At 42.2% G+C, this 14,058-nt stretch overlaps 1 protein-coding gene across 3 annotated transcripts in view; it reads right to left on the bottom strand.

Moving 5' to 3' along the window:
* The window catches only part of Unc13b (unc-13 homolog B), a 171,666-nt gene extending 159,629 nt beyond the window's left edge, over positions 1-12,037 (bottom strand). For all 3 annotated transcript variants that reach the window (XM_042695951.1, XM_042695931.1, XM_042695958.1), the window contains exon 1: positions 11,755-12,037. In XM_042695951.1, coding sequence (XP_042551885.1) covers positions 11,755-11,776 — 22 coding nt within the window. In that variant the 5' untranslated portion in view covers positions 11,777-12,037. The remainder of the gene's footprint in view (positions 1-11,754) is intronic.
* Between the last annotated feature and the right edge of the window lie 2,021 nt (positions 12,038-14,058).

Here is a 14,058-nt window from a genome sequence, read left to right as displayed (position 1 = left end):
TTTTTAAATCTAATATATTAAATGCATATACCAACACAATATATAGCCAAGACAGACTATTAAAATCCTCTGGTACATTTGTCTAAGGCTAGAAAACCTGCAGTTTGCTAAACCAGCCAAGTAGGAAATTCTATAATTTAACTTTTGGGTAGAGTTAGTATATGTCCCAATATAATTACCTTTCTTATTTTACATGAAAGGAGGTTGTATTTCAATGGATGCCTGATTAATTCCCAAGTATATTCTATATCTGTGTGTGTGTGTGTGTGTGTGTGTGTGTGTGTGTGTGTGTCTGTGTGTGTCTGTGTGTGTCTGTGTGTTTTGTTACTGGGGTTTGAACTCAGCGCCCCAAGGAGGTTGTATTTCAATGGATGCCTGATTAATTCCCAAGTATATTCTATATCTGTGTGTGTGTGTGTGTGTGTGTGTGTGTGTGTGTGTGTCTGTGTGTCTGTGTGTTTTGTTACTGGGGTTTGAACTCAGCGCCTAGGCACTGTCCCTTAACTTTTTCACTCAAGGACTAGCACTCAACCAGCTCCAATTTCAACTGTTTTTTGGTGGTAATTGAAGATGAGTCTCATAGACTCTAAGCTGGCTTCAAACCTTGATCCCCATATCTCAGTCCCTTGAGTAGCGAAAATTACAGGTGTGAGATACCAGTGCCAGCTATATTTTAAATCTTTAATCAGACTTTCTGATCTTAAACTTTTCAAAACAATTATACCTACATTACATTGTCTGGGTTGGGTTTTTGTTGTTGTTGTTGTTGGGTTTTTGTTGTTGGTGGTGTCATGGGACTTGAACGCTGGGCCTGGGAGCTGTCCCTGCGCTCTTCAGCTCAAGGCAAGTACTCTCCCACTTGAGCCACAGCACCACTTCCAGTTTTCTGGTAGTTTATTGGAGAGAAGAGTGTCATGGACTTGCCTGCCGGGGCTGGCTTTGAAACACAATCCTTAGATCTTAGCCTCCTGAGTAGCTAGGATTACAGGCATGAGCCACCAGTGCGCCGTTGTTTTTAAACTGCATAGTACTTTTATATCATTGTCAAATTGATACTGCCACATAGTAAGACTGGCTAGCCTCACCTGCAGGTATTATTTTATCATTATTTTATATTTCACAAGGACAGATTCTAATACCTCAAATTCAACATGTCCAAAACCCAAATAATAATCTCTCTATATGCTATTCTATTTCTATCCCAATTTCCAACACCACAGAGAAAAACTTGATTCCATGTCTTTTGGGTCCCCCCAGATAGAGTTTCTCTAGTCTATTTTTTAACCTCTATTTTATATATTATCAAACTGCATCTTGTTTCATATTAATTGAACACTAGTTAGTTGCCATTTCCCCTTCTAGACTCTGAATTTCTTAGGGGCAAGGCTCAGTTCTTCTTACTCATATAAAAATTATACACCCAGGGTGACTAGTTTGATGCCTCACCTATACCAAAGGCTCAATTAATGTTTATGGAATTGATCACATCCTCTTTGTATGTTTCAAAATACTTAAGAAAATGGGGCCGTACCAAGAGCAAGTTATTGTAACTTCCAAAGGAATTTCACAACATGATCTTATTTTTTTTCTTAAAATTTTTTTTATTGTAAAGATGCTATACAGAGGGGTTACAATGAGATAATTAGTACATTTCTTTTTTTAATTTTTATTTTTTTATTGTGAAAATACTGTACAGAGGGGTTACAATTACATGGGCAAGATAATGAGTATATTTCTTATCAAGCATTGTAGCCTCCTCCTTTGTTTCCCCTTCCCATCACAACATGACCTTATGTAGTTTGAATCTCATCAATTTTACAAAGTACACTTAAACCATAAAAGATGTGTGTGTGTGTGTTTGTGTGTGTGTGTGTGTGTGTGTGTGTGTGTGTGTGTGTGTGTGTTGATACTATGGTTAAATTCACAGCCTGGGCACTCTTAGGGTTGTTTTTTTTTTTTTTTCTCAAACCTGGCTCTCTTGCATTTGATCTAAACCTCCACATCTAAATCCAGATTTCTGCTGGTTAACTGGAGGTAAGAGTCTCTCAGATTTGTCATCACTTCCATTTTTAGACTGTGGCTTGCCAAATGTTTTCAGTGGTTCAAGATTTAAATAAACCTAACTACAAATCCTCAAGTTTACCAACTTCTGTCCTTCTGCCTATTCCTTGGTCTTTTTTTTTTTTTTTTTACTAACTTTCTGTATTTCGTTGGCCTTCAACGAAAGGCCTTAGGCCTTTCCTGTATTTCATGCCCCATCTTGATATATATTTTCTATTCCTTTTTGTATGCCAACTATCCTTGCCTTCTTTAAGCTCTTTCTTCTTACCATAATGCCTTTATACTATTTCCTCTCCTACAAGTTTCTTCTTCCGTCAATTGGTTAAAAGTGTCTCTTCTTCCAATTCTTGGTTCAATTTTCACTTTATAGGGAAGGCTTCTTTCACCTAAGTAAGTACATTCCCTATTACATATTTTCAGAGTAATACCTACCCTCTTATAACGTATCAGCTGTATTCTTACTAGTTATAAGCTTATATTAATTTGTATGATTCTTCTGTGATTAATATCTACTCTGATTATTCTGTAGTATAACTCTAAAGAGGGTAAAGGATTTATTTTTCATACAATTCTGCTCTAAGTGCCTAACACAAGAGTTGTTGAAATCTAGATGAATGAAACCCTTAGCACTCTCCTTAAGGTCTCTAAATCATCATCACCTCATTATCTATCCAACCAATAATTTTGCATCCACTTAACAGGGAAATCAGTTCCCTCTCCTATTCTTTCTCCTCAGGCTCTAGAAACTCAAACTTCTTATTTTTTTATTTTCTTTTTTTTTCAGACATAAAGGTTTATTGAAAAATTGCTTAGAAGTTAGATGCAGTAGCTCCTGCCTTTTTTGTGTGTGAAAATACCATACAGAGGGGTTACAATTACATGTCAAATTTCTTATTAAGGGCTAGGAAGGTGGCTCAGTGGTAGAGTGCTTGCCTTGCATGCTCGAGGCCCTGGGTTCGATTCCTTAGCACCACATAAGCAAAAAGAAAAAAGCCGGAAGTGGCGCTGTGGCTCAAGTGGTGGAACGCTAGCCTTGAGCTGAAGAGCTGAGGGACAGCGCCCAGGCCCCGAGTTCAGGCCCACAACCAGACCCCCCCCCCCCCAAAAAAAATTCTTATTAATACCACTATGACTCTTGTCTTCATTACAACACTTCTAAATGAATAGCCTAAATTTACTCATTATACTTCTTCATGTCCCAAATATTCATAAACTATTCAAATTTGATGCTGAACTTGCCATAATGAAACTACTCTACTTTTCAGATGCAATGATCTCTTTTATTTTTTCTGAGTCCTCAGTCCGTATCATTCAGCTCTACCATCTGATCATTCCTTCTTGAAATTCCCCTCTACTCTGGGAGGAAGGAGACACTGACATATACTTCCATTTTTCTGTAGCTCTGACCACATCTGTCAATCTGTCCACTTTTACACATGGAGTCCTTCACTCACAGCATTAGGCCCCTTTTGTCTCCTCTCTTATCATTTACAGACATTTGTACTGAAGCCAATGGCTTCACTGACAAAAATCTACGACTCTCAAATAGTTATCCCTTAAGACATACTTCTCTACTAAATACCAAATTTTCAGGTATTAATTTTAAGGCTCATCTGAATTGAGACTGTTACATTCAACTCAATATATGAGATGTATACATAATCATATAGATATATGTAGCACATATAACATTTACAACACATAAACATATGTGCTCTCTCTCTCTCTCTCTCTCTCTCTATATATATATATATATATATAACTGATGTATTTATTACTAGAGTTTTAACTGAAGGCATGTGCTTGCTGGGCAGGCACTCTACCAGTTGAGCCACCTCCAGCCCTTTTTTGCTTTAGTTATTTATCAGGTAAATTCTTGTGTTTGGGGCTGTGTGTGTGTGTGTGTGTGTCATAGGGCTTGAATTCAGGTCCTGGGCACCATCCCTGACAGTTTTGCTCAAGGATAGTGCTCTACCACTTTGAGCCACAGCTCCACTTCTGGTTTTCAGGTGGTTAATTGGAGATACAGTCTCACAGACTTTCCTGCCAGGGCTCACCTCAACAAGGATCTTCAAATCTCAGCCTCCTTAGTAGATAAGATTACATGCATGAGCCACCAGTGCCCGGCCTGTATCTTTGCCTGACTTCAGACTGTGATCCTCCTACCTATGCCCTTCTGAACAGCTGGCCTAACTAGAACCAAACCATAGCCAGGCTCCCAGTGGCTCACGCCTGTAATCCTAGCTACTCAGGAGGCTAAGATCTAAGGATTGTGATTCAAAACCAACCTGGGCAGGAAAGTCTATGAAACTCTTATCTCCAATAAACCACTAGAAAACCGGAAATGCTACTGAAACTCAAGTGGTAGAGCACTAGCCCTGAGCTGAAGAGCTGAGGGACAGTGCTCAGGCCCAGAGTTCAAGCCCCACGACCAACAAAAAAAAATTGAAATAAAAAAATAAAAGCCTAAAATATCAGCCCTATTTCATAGTGGAAAGGCCATTGAAAGAGTAAAGCTAGCCAGGCACCAGTGGCTCATGCAGATAATCCTAGCTATTCAAGAGGCTGAGATCTGGGGATTGAGGTTCAAAGCCAGGAAAGGCAGAAAAGTTCATGAGACTCTTATCTCCAATAAACCACTCAGAAAACAGGAAGTGACCAAATAGATGTTGATGTTTAAGAAAACAAAAGCAGGGGCTGGGAAGATGGCTCAGTGGTAGAGCGTTTGCCTTGCTTGTCTCTGAGGCCCTGGGTTCAATTCCTCAGCACCACATAAGCAAAAAGAAAAAAGGCGGAAGTGGCACTGTGGCTCAAGTAGGGACAGCGCCCAGGCCCAGAGTTCAGGCCCCACGAGCGGACCCAAAAAAAAAAAAAAAGAAAGAAAACAAAAGCAGGGCTGGGAAGGTGACTCAGTGGTAGAGTGCTTGCCTTGTATGCCTGAGGCCCTAGGTTCCATTCCTTAGCACCACATAAGCAAAAAGAAAAAAAGCCATTAGTGGCACTGTGGCTCAAGTGGTAGAACGTTAGCCTTGAGCTGAAGAGCTGAGGGACAGCGCTCAGGCCCAGAGTTCAGGCCCCACGACCGGACCCACGACCGGACCCAAAAAAAAAAAGAAAGAAAGAAAAAATAAGTAGGCCAGGTAATAGTGGTTCACGCCTGTAATCCTAGCTACTCAGGAGGCTGAGCTCTGAGGATTGTGGCTCAAAGCCAGCCTGGGTAGAAAAGTCTATGAGACTCTTTATCTCCAATAGACCACTAGAAAACTGGAAGTGGTGCTGTGGCTCAAGTGGTAGAGCGCTTGCCTTGAGCTGAAGAGCACAGGGACAGCATCCAAGCTGAGTTCAAGCCCCACAACAGACAGAAGAAAAAAAGAAAGAGAGAGAGAGAAGAAACAAAGAAAGAAAGAAGGAAGGAAGGAAGGAAGGAAGGAAGGAAGGAAGGAAGGAAGGAAGGAAGGAAGGAAGGAAGGAAGGAAGGAAGGAAGGAAAGAAGGAAAGAAGGAAAGAAGGAAAGAAGGAAGGAAAAGCAGAGCATCATTCAAAGGAGCAACAGGCTCTATGATATAATCATGGGTATAGATGGCTGAACTGAGGACAACCCTCTCTTTGTTAAGCAGGCTTCCTTTTAACTTCGGGATGAGAGTTTCTATAAATTTGGCTCGTAACTAATAGAGAGAAATTATGTTGGCCTTATAATTCATCTTTGACATACTTCAAATTCTATGCAAACAATTATCTTCCCACTGTCCAATTGCCAGCTCCTCTTTGGTTGCCAGGCACATCTGCTCACTTCACTGCCCTCCTACCAATTCCTTCTTAATATCACTCACAATGAAATACTATAGAAATCAATAAAACAAACAGTTGCTAGAGAAAATTAATAACCCAACATATCTGTCCTGACCATATAGTACCAAATAAGTATTTAGTATACAGAAATATAGAAGCAGCCAGCAGGGTGAAAAACAGATTCTTTAGGAGATCCATATTTCTTTTTTTTTTTCTTGTCAGTCGTAGGGCTTGCGCGCTCCCTGTGCTCTTCAGCTCAAGGCGAGCACTCTACCACTTGAGCCACAGTGCCACTTCCAGTTTTCTAGTGGTTATTGGAGATTAGAGTTTCATAGACTTTCCTGCCAGGGCTGGCTTTGAACCATGATTCTCAGATCTCAGCCTCCTGAGTAGCTAGGATTACAGGCGTGAGCCACCGGCGCCCGGCAAGCATTACTGATTCTTCTTTTTTGCTTTTTTTTTTTGTTGGTCATGGGGCCTGAACTCTGGGCCTGGGCGCTGTCCCTCAGCTCTTCAGCTCAAGGTGAGTGCTCTACCACTTGAGTCACAGCACCACTAGGAGATCCATATTTCTAAAACCTAAGACTTTCACTATTTATCTGATTCTTTAGGAAAAAGCAGCTAGAATATATACCTCCTAGCACAAACTCCATCCTGTCATATTTTTACTCTACTTTTTATTACTGTGGAGTGATAAAACAAAAACACATTAAGAAGCCCTCATGATTCCATGTGAGTCTCTCAACTGATAGTCATTCTTGAAGATTACAATTGAGAAAGAACATTTCATTGTCATTAGAGAAGAACAGAAAGAGGAAATAAAATTTCCTTTATTAACTGAACATAAAATTTTACCATTTGCTTAAATTTTTATTATTCTACTTCCTAGTAATCATAGAAAGGATCATAACAAAGCAGGAAATGCAAAATAGCTTCATAAACTTCCTCATGCAGAGCAGTTCAACCCAGGCATTATATGCAAAAGGAAATAAACTTCAACAACTCTAGAAAAATGGGCTTCATAGTTTTTCTATGACAGTTCAAATATGACAAAACTGAACATTAAAGCTACTGAGGAGGTTGAGGCAGGAAGAACATCACCCTAAACAAGAGTAATATCTTTAAAAAAAAAAAAGTATATACATAGCTCAACATGGTGGTACAAACCCATAATCTAGGGAAGGAAGATCATTAGTCAGAGGCCAGCCTGTACTACAAAGTGAGTCCCCCATTTTTTTTTATTTATTTATTTTGTCGGTCGTGGGGCTTGAACTCTGGACTTGAGCACTGTCCCTCAGCTCTTCAGCTCAAGGCAAGCACTCTACCACTTCTGCCACTTCCGGTTTTCTAGTGGTTTATTGGAGATAAGCGTTTCATGGACTTTCCTGCCCAGGCTAGCTTTGAACTAAGATCCTCAGATCTCAGCTTCCTGGGTAGTTAGGATTACAGGCGTGAGCCACCGGCACCCAGCCCCTTTTTTAATATATGAAATAAAAAGCCAGGCACTGGTAGCTCATGCTTATAATCCTACTCAGGAGGCTGAGATCTGACGGTCGTGGTTCAAAGCCAACCTGGGCAGGAAAGTCCGTGAGACTCTTATCTCCAATTAACCATCAAAAAACTGGAAATGGTACTGTGGCTCAAGTGGTGGACCACTAGTCTTGAGCTGAAGAGCTCAGGGACAGCACCCATGACCAACTAAACAAATACATAAAGTCAAGTTCAGTAGTCTGTAATTTTAGCTACTCAGAGGACTGAGACGCGGAAGATCACAGGTTCAACAGTACCCTGGCATTGAATTCTAGTCCCAGTACCAATACACACACACACACACACACAAAGTAAAATAAAATAAAGTTTATTAGGCTGAGTATATGGCTTAGGGTTAGAAAGGTTGTCTGCCACGAATAAGGCTCTCAGTCAGCCACTGGTGGCTCATTCCTGTAATCGTAAACTACTCAGGAGGCTCAGAACTGAGGATCCCAGATCAAAGCCAGCCTAGACAGGAAAGTGAGATTCTTTTTTTTGTTGTTGTTATCCTTTTTTTTTTTTTTTTTGTGAAAAAACTGTACAGAGGAGTTACAATTACATGGGTAAGATAATGAGTACATTTCTTATCAAGCATTGTAGCCTCCTCCTTTGTTTCCCCTTCCCATCCCTTCCCATCCTCCCTCCACCCCCCCCCCACCCAAGAAAGTGAGATTCTTATCTCCAATTAAGCACCAAAAAGCCAGAAATGGAGCTGAAGTTCAAGTGGTAGAGACCTAGCTTTGGGCAGAAACACTCAGGACAGCATCCAGGTGCCAAGTTCAAGCTCCAGTGGCTTACACCTGTAATCCTAGCTATTCAGGAGCCTTAAATCTGAGGATTGAGGTTCAAAGCCAGCCTGGTCAATCAAGTCCAAGCTCAAATTAACCAGCAAAATGCCAGACTATAGTCTGAGGGGAGAGGCAGGAGGGAGGGGGTGGAGAAGGGGTAGTGCTTATAAGAAAGTTATTTATGTGGCTGGGAAGGTGGCTCAGTGGTAGAGCGCATGCCTTGCATGCATGAGGCCCTGGGTGCGATTCCTCAGCACCACATAACCAGAAAAAAAAAAGCCGGAAGTGGCGCTATGGCTCAAGTGGTAGAGTGCTAGCCTTGAGCTGAATAGCTGAGGGACAGTGCCCAGGCCCAGAGTTCAGGCCCATGACCGGACCCAAAAAAAATAAAGTTATTTATGACAACAGCCATAACAGAGGCAACTGGTTCTTTGCCCCTTCACTACTACCTGGCTAAGGCAAGGCACAATCAAGTTCCTACTTGCCACAGGAGCTATAAATCAAAATATACCTTAATAAGTCTCCCTGGGTAGAATTCTCCCACAATCCTGAATGTCTTATAAATATTTGAGCTATCAAAATTCACTTTCTAAGAGATTCTTGGTAGTACTGCCATTAATTAGATGGCTGATTAGTAATGATAATTCATGATAAAGATTTTAACAGCAAGTCACAACATAAATCAATTTGGTCCAGCTAGTATCACTAATGACAAATTTTGTTTGTATAATGCAAGTGATACTGTGTCCTTTTCTTCTTTTTCCCCTCAGTTGTAAGGATCGAACCCAGGGCCTACGCAAGTGCTCTAGCACTAAGCCACCATAACCACCCTGTTGCTCAAAGTTCTTTATGTTAAGCTCAAATCTGATTTTCTGTTACCTTAAACCACAGACCACTATTCCATACAGCAACAAAATAATCTTAAGTTTTAAAACTCTTTTCATTTACCATTATGATTCTCTACTTTTAAACCTTCTCACAATTGAACTTCTCATGTTTTTTTAAATACCTCTATACCTTTCATTAGTCTTAAGCAATCAACTCCTCAAAAAAAATTTAATCTTCTTGTTATTATTTCTCAATGTGCCTTTTACAAGGAAATACCTCAACTAAACACAATCCCAGGTCTGATCTGGCCAATGCTATTATGTCACCATAAGCCGAGCAGTACAAGAACAGTGCCAGTCAGTATATGATTCATTGCCAAATTAGTAGTACTGTCCAAGACCACAAGTGCTTTAAGGGTTTCAAGGAGAAGAAAGATCACTGTGGACTACTAAAGTTTTCAAAAGCAAAATAAAACAAAAAATAGACTTTAAACTGGAAAAGGAAGAATACATTTTAGATAAGCAAAAAATATCAAAGAGTATTTCAGGGGCATCAGTACAGAACAAAGCAGATGCTGCAATGAACAAAGTCAATGCTTGAACAGAGTATCAAGAATATTAGGCCAAAAAGGAAAGTCAGTCATTAGATTGAGAGCCTTTAATCTGTAGGAAACAAGATGAAAAACGACCAATTTAACATTAAAAGGGAAAGAACAGAATAGAGACCAGTGGCACACACATGCAATCCTAGCAGTAGCTAGGAGGCTAATATCTGGAGGATTATAATTCAAAGGAAAGCTAGAGGCATGGCTATTAGATGGTACTAGATACCATCTCCAAAGCAACCAGCAAAAAAGCAGAGCTGAAGGCATGGCTCAAATGGTAGAGCTCCCACCTAATATGCTTAAAGCCCCGAGTTCAAACCCCAAACTACAATAAACAATAAATAAATGGGGGGGCTGGGAGGATGGCTCAGTGGTAGAGTGCTTGCCTTGCATGCATGAGGCCCTGGGTTCGATTCCTCAGTACCACATAAGCAGAAAAAGCTGGAAGTAGCTCTGTGGTTCAAGTGGTAGAGCGCTAGCCTTAAGCTGAAGAGCTGAGGGACAGCGCCCAGACCCAGAGTTCAGGCCCCACAACTGACATAAACAAAACAAAACAAAACAAAAAAAATAGAATAGCAGAATTTCCAGATAATGAAAGCTGCCAGAGTCATAAATGAAATGCCAGCAGTTACTTCTCTGAAGTTACTTAAGTTTAATCAAATAGGAATTTCTGATTTAAAAATGCAACTGCCTGAAGAATCTTTCATAAGAACTAGTCCCATAATACAGTGTGGCAGTAGAGAATTAAACCATTCAAGCAACATTGCAAAACTCAATCTCTCCCAAATCCTGCTACTCAAGAGCAGGGATCTAAAGGAATAAATACACTCCCAGATGCTCAAAGAAAATGTCTCACTGAAACCAAAGCAAAATTCTCATTAATGAAAAATCAACCATGAAAGAAGAAAAATTGTGTGTCTCATAATCCCCGGAAATAACCAAATCCCATTTGAGGTTAATGCAGATTTAACAAAACAGTGGAGAACAGGGCAAAGCAGTTCCATTTGTCAGCAGCAGCTGGGAGAAACACTGGTATCAGAGAGATCACAAACAACAATGCTTCTAATCTGTACCGCCAAAAGAAACATGAACTCCATCCAGTAAAGGGTGCCAGGAAAAGGCTCCTGAAGACTGTAGTAGATCAAAATCAAGCTACCTTATCCCATCTACCGATGTTAGGCAGGAACTTGAATGTCAGGATCAAATTCGCGAAGTAGTCCAAACCTTACATTTTCTGATCAGTTAATCTCTCTACAAAAAAATAAAAAAATAAAAAATCACAGTCCTTGTAATCAGCCTAAAACCAGCATTGAGCTTCAATTAAGCCAGGCACTGGGAAATACCATACTAAAAAAAAAAAAATCGAGACAGGGAGGGGGAGAGAAAAAGAGAGGGAGGCAGGGAGGAAGGAAAGTAGAAAGGAAGGGGAAGGGGGGTGGGGGGAATCTACTCACATGGAGCCAAGTCTATGAACCATACCTCATCTTAAATCCTAGAGTTCTTTCTTGTTTTAAAATGCTTATAATCCCCTATCTAGGGAGGCTGAAGCAGGAGGATCTCGAATACAAGGCCAACCTGGGAGAAAAAACAATGCACCTCTCCAAGCGGATATAAGAATAATTTTAGCCTCGACTATAAGGCTTGAGGTTCAAGAAAAGAACCGAAGACAAAGACAAGCAATCGTGAGAGATGAAAACCAAGAAATACACTATCAGAAGGGGTGTGACAGCTGTACCGCTAACGCGTTCCAAGAGTGATGAAAAGCACCTGCTACCAAGCAAACGATAGTTTTCTCGTGCAAGGAGAAGAAAAGAATGAGAAGCTGCCACTACTGACTGGCGCCAACTACCCGCGGCCGCCTTTCTCATTCACTCCGGTTAGAGAACCCTGCCCGTGATTTACAGGACCTGAGTCCGCCGCCCAACACTCTCGAGTCTTCAACCGTCCCCAGCGGCACCGGAGAGGACTCGGGAAAGAGTGGGAGAAATCTTCAAGGGTGTAGAAACGGCTGTTTAACATATTTGTCCCCCCAGGCACGGATGGCAAGTGAAGTTTGGGGTGAGGTGGTAACGGCGCTCAGTAGAACCCTAGAGCCGAGTGGCAATGAGTCGGGGACCCCCGTCTCTCCTCCCCTGCCCCAAGCAGCACACTCACCGCGCACGCAGAGCAGTGACATGGCCGAGAAGCCGGCGAGCCTCCGCCGCGCCCCGACCGCGCCGCCGCCTCACCGGCCGGCCTCTCCCTTTTCCTCAGCAGGTGCCGCGGCGGCTCCAGCTAACCGCCCCACAGGTCCGGCAACTCCTCATGGTTCCGGTCTCAGGCAGCGCCCCGCCGCTCCCGCGTACCTACTCCAATCCTCACCCTCTGTGGGAACTTGGGATAGCGTCGTCGAGTAGCGGGCGGCCAGCTGGGGACTGGGTGCGGCACCACGGCGCCATAGCTGGGAGGCAGAAGTAAAAGGGACTCCCTCCCGTCACTCCAACCGGAGACCCGTGCAAGCGCCTGGGCGGAGCCAACCCGTGGATTCCCTCCCTCCAGCCAATCAAATCGCGACTAGTCCTCAGACCACGCCCCTCACTCACGCGCACGTAAGAGGTGGAGTCCCCTTACACTTTGGAGGCTTAAAGCCGGGATGGGAGCGGCTTGCCCTCACCTGTGTGAAGCTGGCAGCCCCTTGCTCCTCCCACGTGGGTTAAGTTTCCTCACCAAAACAGATTCTTTTCATTGAAGAATTCCTATTGGGCTTCCTGAAAGGGACTAGCCCTTAAAGCTGACTGGCTACTTCCAAAATGATTTAACAAGATCGTACCACACAGTAGAATGTTGCTTTGTTTTGTTTTGATTTTGAACAGTAGTCCAGGATGACCTGGAACCCTTAATCCTCCTGCTGGCCTTCCAAAAGCTGGGATTTACAGAATTACACCACAACACACAGCACTCCAAGTTTTAATTTCAATCATTTAAACAAGTGATTAAATTTAGTTATTAAAGTCTAATATCAGAAGACCTCACATCTTTTTTCATGCTCATTTTGTGTTTGTGTTTGAAATAATGCCTGGTATATAAAAATCAGATCATATTTAGTTAATGAAGGATGAAGAAGAAGCATTTTACGCACAGTGGTTTTGAAAAATGGTGCATGCACATGTGAGGAACTGGAAAAAGCCAGATGGTACAAAGTAAGAAGATATGTAGTACGGTGTACAGATTTATCATTTCCACTCCCAAATTACTTGGTTTTTTATTAATTAGTTAGAAATAACATGTGGGATTCTTCTTCAGATGATTCTAATGTACTGCCAGAGTTGAGCACCACTAGAGTAGATATTTTGTTGGCCTCATTAGCTCAGGATTCAGTGTTGACAAGTTCTTGGCTCCATGGGATTCTGCTTGCCAGACTCAAGAAAGGTCTATTTAACAGAATCTTTTTTTTTTTTTTGGGTCCGGTCGTGGGGCCTGAACTCTGGGCCTGGGCGCTGTCCCTAAGCTCTTCAGCTCAAGGCTAGCGCTCTACCTCTTGAGCCACAGCTCCACTTCTGGCTTTTTTCTTTTTGCTTATGTGGTGCTGAGGAATCGAACCCAGGGCCTCGAGCATGCAAGGCAAGCGCTCTACCACTGAGCCACCTTCCCAGCCCCTATTTAACAGAATCTTTGCCCTCCAAAATCAGACCAAGCTACCGCATCATCTCTTTGTACCTGGAGACTTATAGAGTTATAGAAACAATCTAATGTGATTGGGGAGAGTGTGAACTTGGAGCTAATCAGATTCAGCTAGTGTATATTTTTCTTCTTTTTTTTTTTCTTATCAGTTGTGGGGCTTGAACTTGGGACACGGGCCACGCCTTTGAGCTTTTTTGCTCAAGGCTAGAGTTCTACCACTTTGAGCCACAGCGCCATTTCTAGAAACGTAGCTAGGACTACTGGTGTATTTTACTTTTAACAGTCTCTCTAAAGTAGCTAGATGGACACCAGTGACTCATACCTGTAATCTTAGCTCCTCAGGAGGCTGAGATCTTAGGATCCTAGAAACTAGGAGTGGTGCTGTGGCTCAAAGTATTAAAACACTAGCCTTGAGGGGGCTGGTAATGTGGTTTAGTGGTAGAGTGCTTGCCTAGCATGCCATCAAGCCCTGGGTTCGATTTTTCAGTACCATACAAACAGAAAAGGCCAGGAGTGATGTTGTGGCTCAAGTGGTAGAGTGTTAACCTTAAGCAAAAGAAACTCAGGGACAGTGTCCAGGCCCTGAGTTTAAGCCCCAGGACTGGGGGAGGAGGGAAGGGAACGGGACACTAGCTTTGAGCAAAAGAGCTCAGACAGCACCCAGGCCCTGAGTTCAAGTCCCACAACTGACAAAATAATAGATAGCTAAATAAAAATAAAGTAGCCTAGATTGGCCTTCAGCTTAAGAACTTCTTGCCTCCACCATTCAAGTGCCTGCATCCAGTCTGTCTATATATT

This window comes from Dipodomys spectabilis, unplaced genomic scaffold, assembly GCF_019054845.1.
Source record: "Dipodomys spectabilis isolate Male_0828 unplaced genomic scaffold, ASM1905484v1 ptg000006l, whole genome shotgun sequence".
Lineage (NCBI taxonomy): Eukaryota > Metazoa > Chordata > Mammalia > Rodentia > Heteromyidae > Dipodomys > Dipodomys spectabilis.
The sequence above is the reverse complement of the archived record's forward strand: the minus strand, read 5'-3'. Positions and strand labels throughout refer to the sequence as shown.